Genomic DNA, 12,699 nt, shown 5'->3' with positions numbered 1-12,699 from the left:
TCAAGGCTGTGAGGGGCTGGTTTAACAATGACTGGGAGAACGTGTTTGCATCCCGCAGGCCGCCCGGCTCCACCTCGATCTAGCCAGGTCCCCAGCGTTTCCGCCTCTGCCTGGCGCCCCGGGATTGACGCCTAGAGGGGCGGAGTGTCTGGCTCCAGTCCGGGTGCCTCGGCCCTTTCTGATCCGCAGGCTCGGCAGCCCAGGGGCCACCTCGCCTGCGCTGGGGAGGGGAGGAGAGGGGACCAGACTGCTCCAGGAACCGGTCTGGGCCGCCCCGGCCTGTGCCTCTACCCGCTTCCTGCGCCTCCCTCCAGCCTCCCGCAGCCTCCCCCATCGGAGTCTGCTCTGGGACCTCCCCCACGCCCCCACATCAACGACGTCCCCAGGAGACTCCCGGGCCTCAGCCCTGCAAGGTGTTGGGTCCCCAGTGTTCCGCCACTTGGGTAAGACCCCAGCCGCCCGCAGCCCCTCCCCCGTCCCCTCTCTCCGGAAGGGCCGCTTTCCTTGGGATCCTTCTGTTGCTGGCTCCTCCTCGACTCCAGCACCCTCTCCAGGCCTGTCTGCCTCTACCCTACGGGAGCGTTCCAGATGGGGCAGGTGGTGCCTGGTAGCACTCCCGCTTGGGCAGGCTGGGGCACCAGGCATTCTGGGACAGAAGCTGGGATGGGCGGGGCCTCTCACTAAGAGGATGTAGCCTGGCCCTTGGAGGTGACTGAAGGCACAAAACTCAAAAAAGAGCCCACAAGGTGCAGCCACTGCTGCTCACTGGGGCCCAGGGGTGGGGTCGGGGAGCCAGTCACTGGCAAGGGCTCAATCCTGGAAGTTAGGCTGCGTCTGGATTCCCAGCAGCTGGGCCAAGAAGGAGGAGGTGATGAGAGAGAGAGAGAGGGAGGGCATGTTTGAGCCGCTGGGCAGGAGAGATTTCAGGGCTGGCTGGGCAGGTCCGGTACTCTGCTCACACAAAACTGAATCCGGCCTAAAGGACTGTAGGCATTCCCTCCCCTCCATCCCCAGCCTGCTGTATCTCCTCCCCTTTGGACCTTTCAGTGGGCTTCTCAACTGCTCTCCTGGCCCAGCTTCTCCACAATGGCGGTGGTTCTAAGAGAGGGCCTGGTCTTGAAGCAACAATGCAGTCACCTCCACTTCCTCTCTTGATGCCTTCACTACCGCCGTCCTTTGTTCCCCTCTCTTGCCCTCTCTGTAGTTATCTCACAACTTCCTTTATTCTGCCATGCAAGCCCAATGGGTCCCCAGAAAGAACCAGGAGTCTTAGCTCTGAGAACAGGATATTCTTTCACTCACTCATTTGATCATTCATTCACACATGCACTTACTTCCGTTCACTCAATCCCTTTTCTTTCCCATTCCATCACTTACTCCCCCATTCTTTAGACACTTACTGAGCATCTACTGTATTCCAGTACCTGCGTGTTTGGTGGGAGGGGGGAAAGGTAGTCTGATGAATCAACATCATTGGTTCTACCTGTTTGTTCAAGGTGAAGAAGGAGAAATGAACACAAGTCAGCCCAATTTAAGAGAAAAAGCATTCAATCAATGCTTTGATTGAAGTGTGGCTGTGTGTTTATGTGTGGGCAGTGAAGATACAGAGGAAGGGAAAAATGTAATTTCCACTTAGGAAGAGCCCAGAAGTCTTCCTGGAGGTGGTGCCATTTGAGCCAGGCCTTGACTGTGAGGGGAGGGTTTGGATGTTGCGTTATTAGAGGGCATCCTGGACAGAGGAGCCTGGTGGGCTGCAGTCCACGGGGTCGCAAAGAGTCGGACACGACTTCACTTTCACTTTCACTTTTCCCTTTCATGCATTGGAGAAGGAAATGGCAACCCACTCCAGTGTTCTTGCCTGGAGAATCCCAGGGACGGCGGAGCCTGGTGGGCTGCCGTCTATGGGGTCGCACAGAGTCGGACACGACTGAAGTGACTTAGCAGCAGCAGCAGCAGGGTGGATGGAACAGCAGGAACAAAGGAAGGCCCAGATGTGTAAGGGAACAGTGGGAAGCTCTGTTCATGGCTTGAGGGAATTAGAAGAGATAAGTCTGGGATTTCCCTGGTGGTCCAGTGGTTAGGACTCCATGCTTCCACTGTCGGGAGTGCAGGTTTGATCCCTGGTCAGAGAATTAAGATCCCACATGCCGCTTGGCACAGCCAAAAAGAAAGAAGTCTGGACAGGTAGACTAGGGTGGGCAGAGGACAAGCCATGTGCTCCCTTGTCTTTGCCAGCTGTCACAGGCCATGGGAGCAACCTTGTTCTGGGTGATATAGAGCCTTGATGAAAAGGTAAAAAGCCTTTTCCTCATGCTAAGAGTAATGGTAACATCCTTGTTGATACTAGAGCTCTTTAGTATTATAGGCAGCCTTAGATGGAGTGAGTTCTTCAATCTTGAGGGTGTGTAAATGGAGGCGAGGACACTAGATGTGTGTGTGGAGAGGGGAGAGCTGCAGGCTCTGGCCGCTGGTGGGGTTCAGCTAGGACAATGCTGAAAATTAGTTGGAGTGATGGCGTCAGAGGTCCCCTCCCACCTAAAGAGTCCGTCGTCCTATCTGGGAAGGCCAGAGGGTCCAGCAGAGGGGATTCCTGGGAGTTTGGTCATTTATTCACTCATTCATTCCCTCATTTGCCCCTACACTCAATCACTCATTCATTAATTCATCACTTAGTTACTAAATCCTGGTCTGGGCAATCCTGTACTGAGGACTCAGCTGACACAGATGAGCTCCCAGTCTGATGGGGGAGCAGACCCACGACTGACAGTGACAACCCAGTGTCGTCATGGAGTAGGAATAGAGACTGTTTCATTTATTTTGTTGCTGCGTGGGGGTAGAGTTGGTACTTGGACCTGAAGAATTAATGCAGACTTTCATCCTCCAGCCAGGAAGCCCCCATCGGTGGGGTCAGAAGAAGGATATAATTGTGGGAAAAGAAGTGTCTGAGGTAGAAAATACTCTGGGTTCACAAGACTTGAGAGGCAGTCTTCCTCTAGACATGGACCACTCAGGACCAAGCCTTTGGGCTGAGGGTGCCACAAGCTCATCCCTCACTGGAAATGAGCCCGCTGGACTTGGGAACCTCTAGAGAACTCCTGGTCAGCATAAGCTGTAAGCACGTTGTGTAGAGTGGGGGTTAAACTTCTGGGCTCTGGACCTAGATCAGTGTGCAAGTTGTGGTGCTGGCTATTATCAACTGTGTGACTTTAGACTGCCTCTGTCATTTCCTCTGCAGGAGAAAAATAATCATAGTACTTTCCTGTTAAGGTGACGCCCAGAGACGGTAGCAAACATGAAGTGCTTACCCAGTGCTGGGCAGGTGAGAATGATGGGCTAAATGAAGGGCTAAAATGACAGTGATGATGCTGATCATGATTGTGATGATGATGATAGTGATATACTGTCAGCATTTGCCTTTAAAACCTCAGGGAGAATTTTGAGCATTACTTTGCTAGCATGTGAGATGAGGGCAATTGTGTGGTAGTTTGAACATTCTTTGGCATTGCCTTTCTTTGGGATTGGAATGAAAACTGACCTTTTCCAGTCCTGTGGCCACTGCTGAGTTTTCCAAATTTGCTGGCATATTGAGTACAGCACTTTCACACCATCATCTTTTAGGATTTGAAATAGCTCAACTGGAATTCCATCACCTCCACTAGCTTTGTTCATAGTGATGCTTCCTAAGGCCCACTTGACTTCACATTCCAGAATGTCTGGCTCTAGGTGAGTGATCACACCATGGTGGTTATCTGGGATCTTAGACATGCAAATTCTTGGGCTCTGTTGCAGCTCTGCTGAAGGTGGGTCCCAGTGATCTGTATTTCAGTAAGCCCTCTGGGGACTTCCCTGGTGGTCCAGTGGTTAAGACTTTGCATTTCCATTGCAGTGCATGCATGCTTAGTCCTCTGTCGTGTAAGTCTTCTCCAACTGTATGCAACCCCATAAACTAGCCTTCCAGGCTCCTCTGTCCATGGGATTTCCCAAGCAAGAAAACTGGAGCAGGTTGCCATTTCCTTCTCCAGGGGATCTTCCTGAACCTGAGTCTCCTGAATAGCCAGTGAATGCAGGTTCAAACCCTGGTTAGGGAACTAAGATTCCACATGCCTCTCATTGTGGCCCAAAATAAAAAAGTCCTCTGGCTGATTCTGATGCAGGCTGAGGTTGGAGAACCGTTGACTAGCTATCACTGAAGATCTCATCTCAATTCGCCTTTCCAGGACTATGATTCATCAGGTGTGTCTCATGCCTTCTGCATTTAAGGCCCTGGTCTGTGGGCTTGTGGGAGAGGCACAAAGATCAGTAAGATGGGATCTCAGCCATCAGGGGGCTCCCAAGTTGGAAAGGGGAGACAGACACCCATGGAAATATTCACTGGAGTAATAGACCAGAGCTGCTGAAGAGACACAAGGGTCAGTTCTGTAATAAATAGCAAAGGGGAGGGAGACCTTCGTGGGCTGCTGGGGCCTCTGCAGAAAGATCTAGTTCTTGATAGTACATTGATTCAGCCTTGCTGGAAGTCTTCTCATAAGTCTGACTGAATGAAACCTTTCGTATTTTATGCCTTGCTGTCATGTTGGTGGCCAGGACTCTAGGTTTGACGTCAGGAGTGGTGATTCTAGACAGCTTCCTAACTGTGTGACTCTGGTTGGCTCACTTTTCATCCCGGGGTCTCACTGTGTCCATCTGTAAGATGAGGGGACTAGACTGAGTCCAGTGAGTCTGAGTCCAGACATCTCTGGAGAGAGGGTAGGGTTGGGGCCCAGAGGCCTTCTGGGTTTCCTTCCCCTCATCTTACAAATAGCTGTGAAAAGAAGAGAAGCAAAAAGCAAAGGAGAAAAGGAAAGATGTAAGCATCTGAATGCAGAGTTCCAAAGAATAGCAAGAAGAGATAAGAAAGCCTTCCTCAGCAATCAATGCAAAGAAATAGAGGAAAACAACAGAATGGGAAAGACTAGGGATCTCTTCAATAAAATTAGAGATACCAAGGGAACATTTCATGCAAAGATGGGCTCGATAAAGGACAGAAATGGTATGGACCTAACAGAAGCAGAAGATATAAGAAGAGGTGGCAAGAATACACAGAAGAACTGTACAAAAAGATTTTCATGACCCAGATAATCACGATGGTGTGATCACTCACCTAGAGCCAGACATTCTGGAATGTGAAGTCAAGTGGGCCTTAGGAAGCATCACTATGAACAAAGCTAGTGGAGGTGATGGAATTCCAATGGAGCTCTTTCAAATCCTGAAAGATGATGGTGTGAAAGTGCTGCACTCAATATGCCAGCAAATTTGGAAAACTCAGCAGTGGCCACAGGACTGGAAAAGGTCAGTTTTCATTCCAATCCCAAAGAAAGGCAATGCCAAAGAATGCTCCAACTACTGCACAATTGCACTCATCTCACACTCTAGTAAAGTAATGCTCAAAATTCTCCAAGTCAGGCTTCAGCAATACGTGAACCGTGAACTTCCTGATGTTCAAGCTGGTTTTAGAAAAGGCAGAGGAACCAGAGATCAAATTGCCAACATCCGCTGGATCATGGAAAAAGCAAGAGAGTTCCAGAAAAACATCTATTTCTGCTTTCTTGACTATGCCAAAGCCTTTGACTGTGTGGATTACAATAAACTGTGGAAAATTCTGAAAGAGATGGGAATACTAGACCACCTGACCTGCCTCTTGAGAAATCTGTATGCAGGTCAGGAAGCAACAGTTAGAACTGGACATGGAACAAGAGACTGGTTCCAAATAGGAAAAGGAGTTCGTCAAGGCTGTATATTGTCACCCTGCTTATTTAACTTATATGCAGAGTACATCATGAGAAGTGCTGGACTGGAAGAAGCACAAGTTGGAATCAAGATTGCCAGGATAAATATCAATAACTTCAGATATGCAGATGACACCCCCCTTATGGCAGAAAGTGAAGAGGAACTAAAAAGCCTCTTGATAAAAGTAAAAGAGAAGAGTGAAAAAGTTGGCTTAAAGCTCAACATTCAGAAAACGAAGATCATGGCATCCGGTCCCATCACTTCATGGGAAATAGATGGAGAGACAGTGGAAACAGTGTCAGACTTTATTTTTCTGGGCTCCAAAATCACTGCAGATGGTGACTGCAGCCATGAAATTAAAAGACACTTACTCTTTGGAAGGAAAGTTATGACCAACCTAGATAGCATATTCAAAAGCAGAGACATTACTTTGCCAACAAAGGTCTGTCTAGTCAAGGCTATGGTTTTTCCTGTGATCAAGTATGGATGTGAGAGTTGGACTGTGAAGAAGGCTGAGCGCCGAAAAATTGATGCTTTTGAACTGTGGTGTTGGAGAAGACTCTTGAGAGTCCCTTGGACTGCAAGGAGATCCAACCAGTCCATTCTGAAGGAGATCAGCCCTGGGATTTCTTTGGAAGGAATGATGATAAAGTTGAAACTCCAGTACTTTGGCCACCTCATGCGAAGAGTTGACTCATTGGAAAAGACTCTGATGCTGGGAGGGATTGGGGGCAGGAGGAGAAGGGGACGACAGAGGATGAGATGGCTGGATGGCATCACTGACTCGATGGATGTGAGTCTCAGTGAACTCCGGGAGTTGGTGATGGACAGGGAGGCCTGGAGTGCTGCAATTCATGGGGTGGCAAAGAGTCGGACACGACTGAGCGACTGAACTTCCCCTCATCTGCATGATGAAGAGCCTGAAATTGTCCTCCTGCCTGCTTTATCTAGTGAGATGAACTGTCCTCTTTCTGAGCTGTTTTTCTTACCTGTCCAGAAAGTTCTCATGATACCTGTCCTCTTCACCTCGCATGGCTTTTTATCATGTTGAGCACAAACTTCAACTCAGAGGCTTCTTGATGCCTGAACCCTGTTTCCTGGCATTCAGGGTGCTCAGTGATAGATTTCCAGCTTTAGGATAGTTACTGCCTCTGACTGCATCCTGTTCTGTTCCCTTAAGGCCTCCCACCTCACCACTCTTCTCAGCTGATTCACTCTGCGGTCCAGCTCTAGCGCTGCCTCCGCCACGAAGCCTCCCAGACTACCCCAGCCCTCAGTGCCATCCTTGGACCATCTTGCCATTAAAAAAAAAAAAAATTATTTATTTGTTTGGCTGCCCCTGATCTTAGTCTCAGTATGTGGGATCTAGTTTCCTGACCAGGGATCGAACCCAGGTTCTCTGCATTAAGCTCAGAGTCTTAGCCACTGGACTACCAGGGACGTCCCCATCTTGCCATTTTTAAGGCTTGACTTTAATTTTTCATTTGTCGACATTGAAGCCTACTGACAGACGTAAAGTCTTCGAAGGGAAGGCCTGAGCTCATAGTGATGGACGTTAGGGTCCTTGACTCCTAGAACAAGAGGGCCCAGAGAAAGCTGGAAACTTGCCCAGAGTCACACAGCACATTAGTGGGGGAAAAAAAAAGGCCGGAATCCAGTTGTCTTAGGCCCAGGGGGAGACGTTAGGCACGTGGTCAGTGAACTAGAGGCAATGAGGGGCAGAGGCCTCAGAATCAGACTGACCTCTGTTGCAGTACAGAGGTCGACAGCTGTGCCACCTGGGACACCTCACCTGCCCTAAGTGACTGTGCGGGGGGTTGAAACGAGGACGTGGTGAGGCCCAGCACACAGTGGGTGAAGGTTGCTGCCAGGTGCTCTCTGTTGCGCACCATGCACTTGTCCATCCCAGCCTGCATTCCGCTCCCCTTCTTTCCCTAAGCACCGAGCACTTGATTCTGTTGGCCTGCCGTGAGAAATCCCATGTGTGTGTCAAGTCTGCCTCACCATGTCTCTTGCAGAAGTGAGAGGGAGAAGGGAAGATCCTGGTGGTCTTTTAGTCACTAGTGGCTACAGAGGGGCTGGGGTGGGCGCCCGGGGGCTGAACTCTGTGGTGCCCGTGGTTGGAATTAGGTAGGTGTCACTTTTAGAAAAGTCACACTGCCTATTTTAAGGAAGTGAGGGGGTGTGCCCTGGCCCTGGCCAGCAGCTGCTTGATGGTGGCAGGCCGGAGCGTGAGGCGGCACCCCAAGGGTGAAGAGTCCTAGCAGGTGGCTCTGGTATCTCTCTGGGAGGCTGCTGGCAGCTCCCTGGCTTCCTGCCACCTTCTGGCCTGACCCTTCGTGGATGGATGGAAACCTGGTGCCCGTTCTGTCAGCTTTCCTGGCTGGGACTGGGAGTGATCCCAGAGCAGAGACCCTGTGGGGAGGACGGCAGGGGCTAGCAGTGGGGGTGACCAAGTTTGGCGGTGGCTGGAGGTGTAGTGAGTGTCCGGCTGGCTGCCCAGTGGGCGGGCACAGGGCCCCTGACATGGCTGTGGCCCAGCTGGCAGGCTCTCTCCTTCCTCTGCGCTGAGCGGCGGGCACAGGAGCCTCTGTGCGGGGCTCTAGGGGAGGAGGGCAGTCTGAGAAAGGGCCCAGGCTCAGTGATAAGGGCTGGCTCAGAGGGCTGGAGCCGGGAGGGGGAGGAGGAGTGGGAGGCGAGGCGATCCCTGCGTTCGGAGTTGGAGCCGGCTGTCAGAGTCTCTGACCAGTGTCTCTCCGAGGAGGGTGCGACCAGCTAACGGGCCTCCGCAGCAATGATCCAGACTGTTGGAAATCACCTACGAAGGGTATGGAGGGTGGGTGGAGGAGGGAGGTTTGGAGGCAGACGGGAGGGGACTGGAGTCTGGGGATCCCAAAAGAGAACGGAAGTTTCCATTTGAAGTCAGAAGTCCTACATCTTCTCTCTCCCTTTCCACTGGCCATTTTCTAGCCCTCTCTGCAAGGAGAAATTTCAGAACTCCTGGGCTGGTTCATTATAAGCAACAATCACCAAATAAGCCCCAGGGGCCATTAGGCCGACTAGCTGGGTTGTGTAGAATCATCTTCAGCAAGTTCTTTGCATCTGGGATTCTATTCTGGGGGTGCGTGTGTCTCCCCATGGAGTTCCATGCTTGTTTCTGCTGGATGACTGAGCTCTGTGGTTCTGTGGTGTTTAACTCTCAGGGTTCAGGGCTCGAAGGGCTTGGAGCTGCTAGAAGTTACAGGCTAGGGGTGTGCATGTGGGTGAGTGAGTATGGCAGACTGAAACCGAAGGGTTCTTGGGGACAGTGACCTCTTTGGGAGAGCATGTGCAGGACCAAGTGAGGGCTGTTGGGAAGGTGTTCTGCAAGGTAACCTTGCAGAGAACGTTTCCCTGAAACCTCTTAACAGGGACTTTAGAGCTGAGATTGGATGCTGAGGCACCAGACAGACCCAAGTGCTCAGTGGTCCCTGGTGGGGGCCTTTGATTTGGTAAATGGAAAAAGGTTCAGGATAGACTGGCAGACGTGCTATGCTGGATGTAGAGTGAGTGTCCTCTGAAGACATTTTGGGGGAAAGCCTTTAAAAAGGGGTAAATAAAGACATCTCTTCTCCACTCCCTTCCTCTATCTGCACGACTACCACTCAGCCCAGACCTCACCATCCCCAACTGGCCCAGCACCTTTCCTTCCCTGCTTCCCTGTCGCAGGTCCACCCCCTCCTACTCACCCTCCGCTACAGAGATGCTTCTAAAACGCAAATGTAATTATTCCTCACCTGTTCAGAAGGCTGCCTTGGGTATCATGCTCACATTCCTTACCTTATATAAAGGGATCTTGGTAATCTGCCTCTGCCCCCCTTTCCCTCCTCATTCCCCCTTCCCCATGCCTCTGCGTTTAGTATGGCAGCCATACCGAACAGCTTGCCACTGCCTCAGTGCACCACGCTTGTTCCCTCCTCTGCAAGAGTCTCTCTGCTAAGTGACCCCCACCCCCACCCCACCGCCAGACTCCCCACCAGCTTCCTGCGAACTTGTCTCCATGATAAGTTTCTTCTGAGCCCTCCAATCTGCTCAGATGCTGCCTCCTCTGGAAAGCTTTCCCAGATTTCTCTTGACATGACAAGCCCCTGTGCTAGCTCCTTCCCACCATGGATTGTGTGTGGAATTTGCATGTCCATCTCTCCCATCACCCAAGGCAGCTCTTGGTATTCCCAGCACCGGGTTGGATGTGGCCAGGCCTGGGAATGTTTAATGAACCAGTGGGCACAGGCAGCTTCTCAGTGAGACCAAGGATGGGATCTGAGCATCAGGGCTTCTTGGTCCCATCCCTGAGTGCAGGGCAGACAGCCTCTTCTGGGTGGGTAGGGCTGTCTGTGTCTTCTCTTGACCCCGTTGTCTTTAACCCTTCGTGACTCTTTTCCCATTGATCCTCATCAGTAACTGGGGAGAAGGCAGTGGAGGAGCAACATGTCTTTATCACAGAGATGACAGTAGTAGCAAATCCTTATACAGCTGAGCATGCTAGGTATCATATCAGATGCTTTGTGTTTATAACTCCTCCAGTTCTTTGTGAGGTAGGTGCAGTTATCATCTCCACGTCCTCCATGAGGAAACTGAATCTCCTCATGAGACTCAGAGAGGTTGAAGACTTGCCCAGTATCACACTGGAAGAAAGTGGCAGGGCGGAGATTTGAACTTGGGCAGTCTGGCTCTAGAGTTTGAGCTCTTAGAGAACTTAAGGCTAGGCCCGATGAAAGCTCAGAATGGGATTCCCACCCACGTGTCCCAGCTTGGAGCCCAGCTGGCATTCTGCTTCCCCACATTTGCCCCCGCCCGCACCCTGAGTCTGGTGGAAGTGGGGTGGGCATGGAAGTTGGGCTCACAGGCTGGCACAGGTGGGGTGGAAGTGGGGTGGAAGTGGGGTGGGAAGTGGGGGTGGGCATGGAAGTTGGGCTCACAGGCTGGCATAGGTGACCCCGTACTGGCTGAGAACACTGTGCCCTTGATCACCACCTTTGGATTGCTGCCTGAATGGCAGCTCTCCTTGCACTCCCCTTGTTTCCTCCTGAGTTCTCCAAGTTCTCCTGGAATACAGGAGGAGACCATTCTCTGAGTTTGTTCAGTTCAGTTCAGTCGCTCAGTCATGTCCGACTCTTTGTGACCCCGAGTTTGTTACCAAAGCGGTTTTCAATAAAAAGCAAGCAAACCAAAAAACTCCACCAAACTCTTCCCTGGGGACAAAGAGAACTGTGTTAAACGCAGTCCTCAGATAACCCACAAGCCCTGCTTCACAGGGTTCCAGGGCCCTTGTCAGGATCACATGGCACTGCAAACAGTGAGCATTTTGGAGTCGGCTCTGGCTCTCATCTGTTCCTGGGTACCCAGTGAGCACTGGCACGTGTGAGTGAGTGAGTGAATGAGGTTGCAAGTCTGATGCCAACCTAGGGGGACGAGGCTGGAGGAGCGCTGATGCCCGTATGGAGGTGCTGAAAGGGTCATTTTTCCTGTTTCTCTCAGTGGAGACCCTTCTTCCCCATGCAAGTGGTCAGTCTGTACTGGGTACTGAGTCCTGTCTTCCTGGGTTGGCAGGGACCTGCAGGCACCTTGTGGGAGGCTGTGAACCTCTATTAAACCTGGGTTCTACTCCTGTTCGGGCAATTCCCCAAGGGGCCCAGGACTTCAGTTACCCTGGGAATGAGGATGGGGTTGTTTGTCCCAGTTTTCCCTGGCAAGCCTTACACCCGGTGGTGCTGCTGGCAGGGTGGTAGAAGACCAGATACAGCTGTGGGCATCTGTGCACGTGTTCACGAGCCCACAGACCTGCCTGCTGCTTCCGACCCCCTGTGGTAACCCCCTGCTTCACCTTGAACCTGAGGACAGCTGTTGGAACCGCTCCCCAGCCCCACCCCCAGCCTCAACTGGGGTCTAGTTCAAAGTGTGGGGAGGTTTAGGACACAGTATTTGGCCACCTCTGGATTAATATCTCATCTTCAACCCATTGTTCACGCTTAACCTTAGGCCAGGTGCTCCCCTTTTCTGGTTGTTCTCTGAGGTCTCCATCAGCCTTGACATCCTGGGGGTCTGGATGTTTGCGAAGGGTTTGTGCACCACTTTGAGATTGGTCCTGACAGTGAAAAGCAGGGGCCTGGCTTCCTCAACTACCCCACTGAGTGGTGGGGGAAGAGAAAACCCTAGACATAAGATAATGTGTCTCTCATGTAGCAGGAACGCAAAAACTTGTGAACAAATGGGCGGCCATGATGGCTCAGAGGGGGCTGAAGTGTTCCCAGAAGTCTTCCCAGAGGAGAGGAAACTCGGACACTTAACTTCAGCCTATCTGGGAGCCACATCTGAACCCCAGTCTCCGCCATGGGTGGATAGACCTGGTGTTCTTAGTCTGTTTGGAGGATTCATCTCCATCCTTCAAAACCCGGCCCAGCCATCATTCCCCTTCAAACCTCCATCCTTCTGCTCCCAGAGTTAGTGGTGTTTCCTTGGGATGGTGTGTTGGCCTGAGGTGTTTCCTCTACAGTGATTAGCCTGTGTCAGGGCTGAGTATTCTGTGATGAACCCAGGCTGTTGTGAGCTGACAGCTAATGAGGGAGACACAGTGAAAAGGTAGCCAAAGAAATATACAATGGAAATCTGTGATAAGAGCTGTGAACAGTAATAATAAATGTCATAAATGCGAGCTAGGTGACAAGCTTGCATTACCTCGTATATTCCTTATAACAAGTCTGTGGAGTAGATAGTGGTGCTGTGCCCATATTAAAGATGAAACTGAGACAGAGAGGTTAAGTAACTTGCCCAAGGTCACACAGCTAGTAAGTGGCACTGCTGAGATTAAACTCAGGTTGTCTGGGGAACAGAGAACTGTTAGAGAATAATGAGAGAGGTCAGAGAGAGTTCTCTGACCAGGTGACAGCTGAGCAG

The 12,699-nt window shown here is 51.3% G+C and overlaps 1 protein-coding gene across 3 annotated transcripts in view; it reads left to right on the top strand.

Annotated features, from left to right (window-relative positions):
- The first annotated feature begins 323 nt into the window (after positions 1-323).
- The window catches only part of ACOT11 (acyl-CoA thioesterase 11), a 61,977-nt gene continuing 49,601 nt past the window's right edge, over positions 324-12,699 (top strand). Inside the window, exon 1 of one of the 3 annotated variants that reach the window (XM_070786485.1) lies at positions 324-443. Coding sequence is in view for 2 of the 3 variants with exons in the window: in XM_070786483.1 (XP_070642584.1) it covers positions 8,561-8,593 (33 nt within the window). In the remaining variant the exon portion in view is untranslated. Of the gene's footprint in view, positions 444-8,169; positions 8,594-12,699 lie in introns of those variants that run through there. The other 2 variants (XM_070786483.1, XM_019957401.2) reach the window with 2 other exon arrangements.

This window comes from Bos indicus, chromosome 3 (genome assembly GCF_029378745.1).
Source record: "Bos indicus isolate NIAB-ARS_2022 breed Sahiwal x Tharparkar chromosome 3, NIAB-ARS_B.indTharparkar_mat_pri_1.0, whole genome shotgun sequence".
NCBI classification, from domain to species: Eukaryota; Metazoa; Chordata; class Mammalia; order Artiodactyla; family Bovidae; genus Bos; species Bos indicus.
This window is presented reverse-complemented; position numbering and strand designations above follow the sequence as displayed.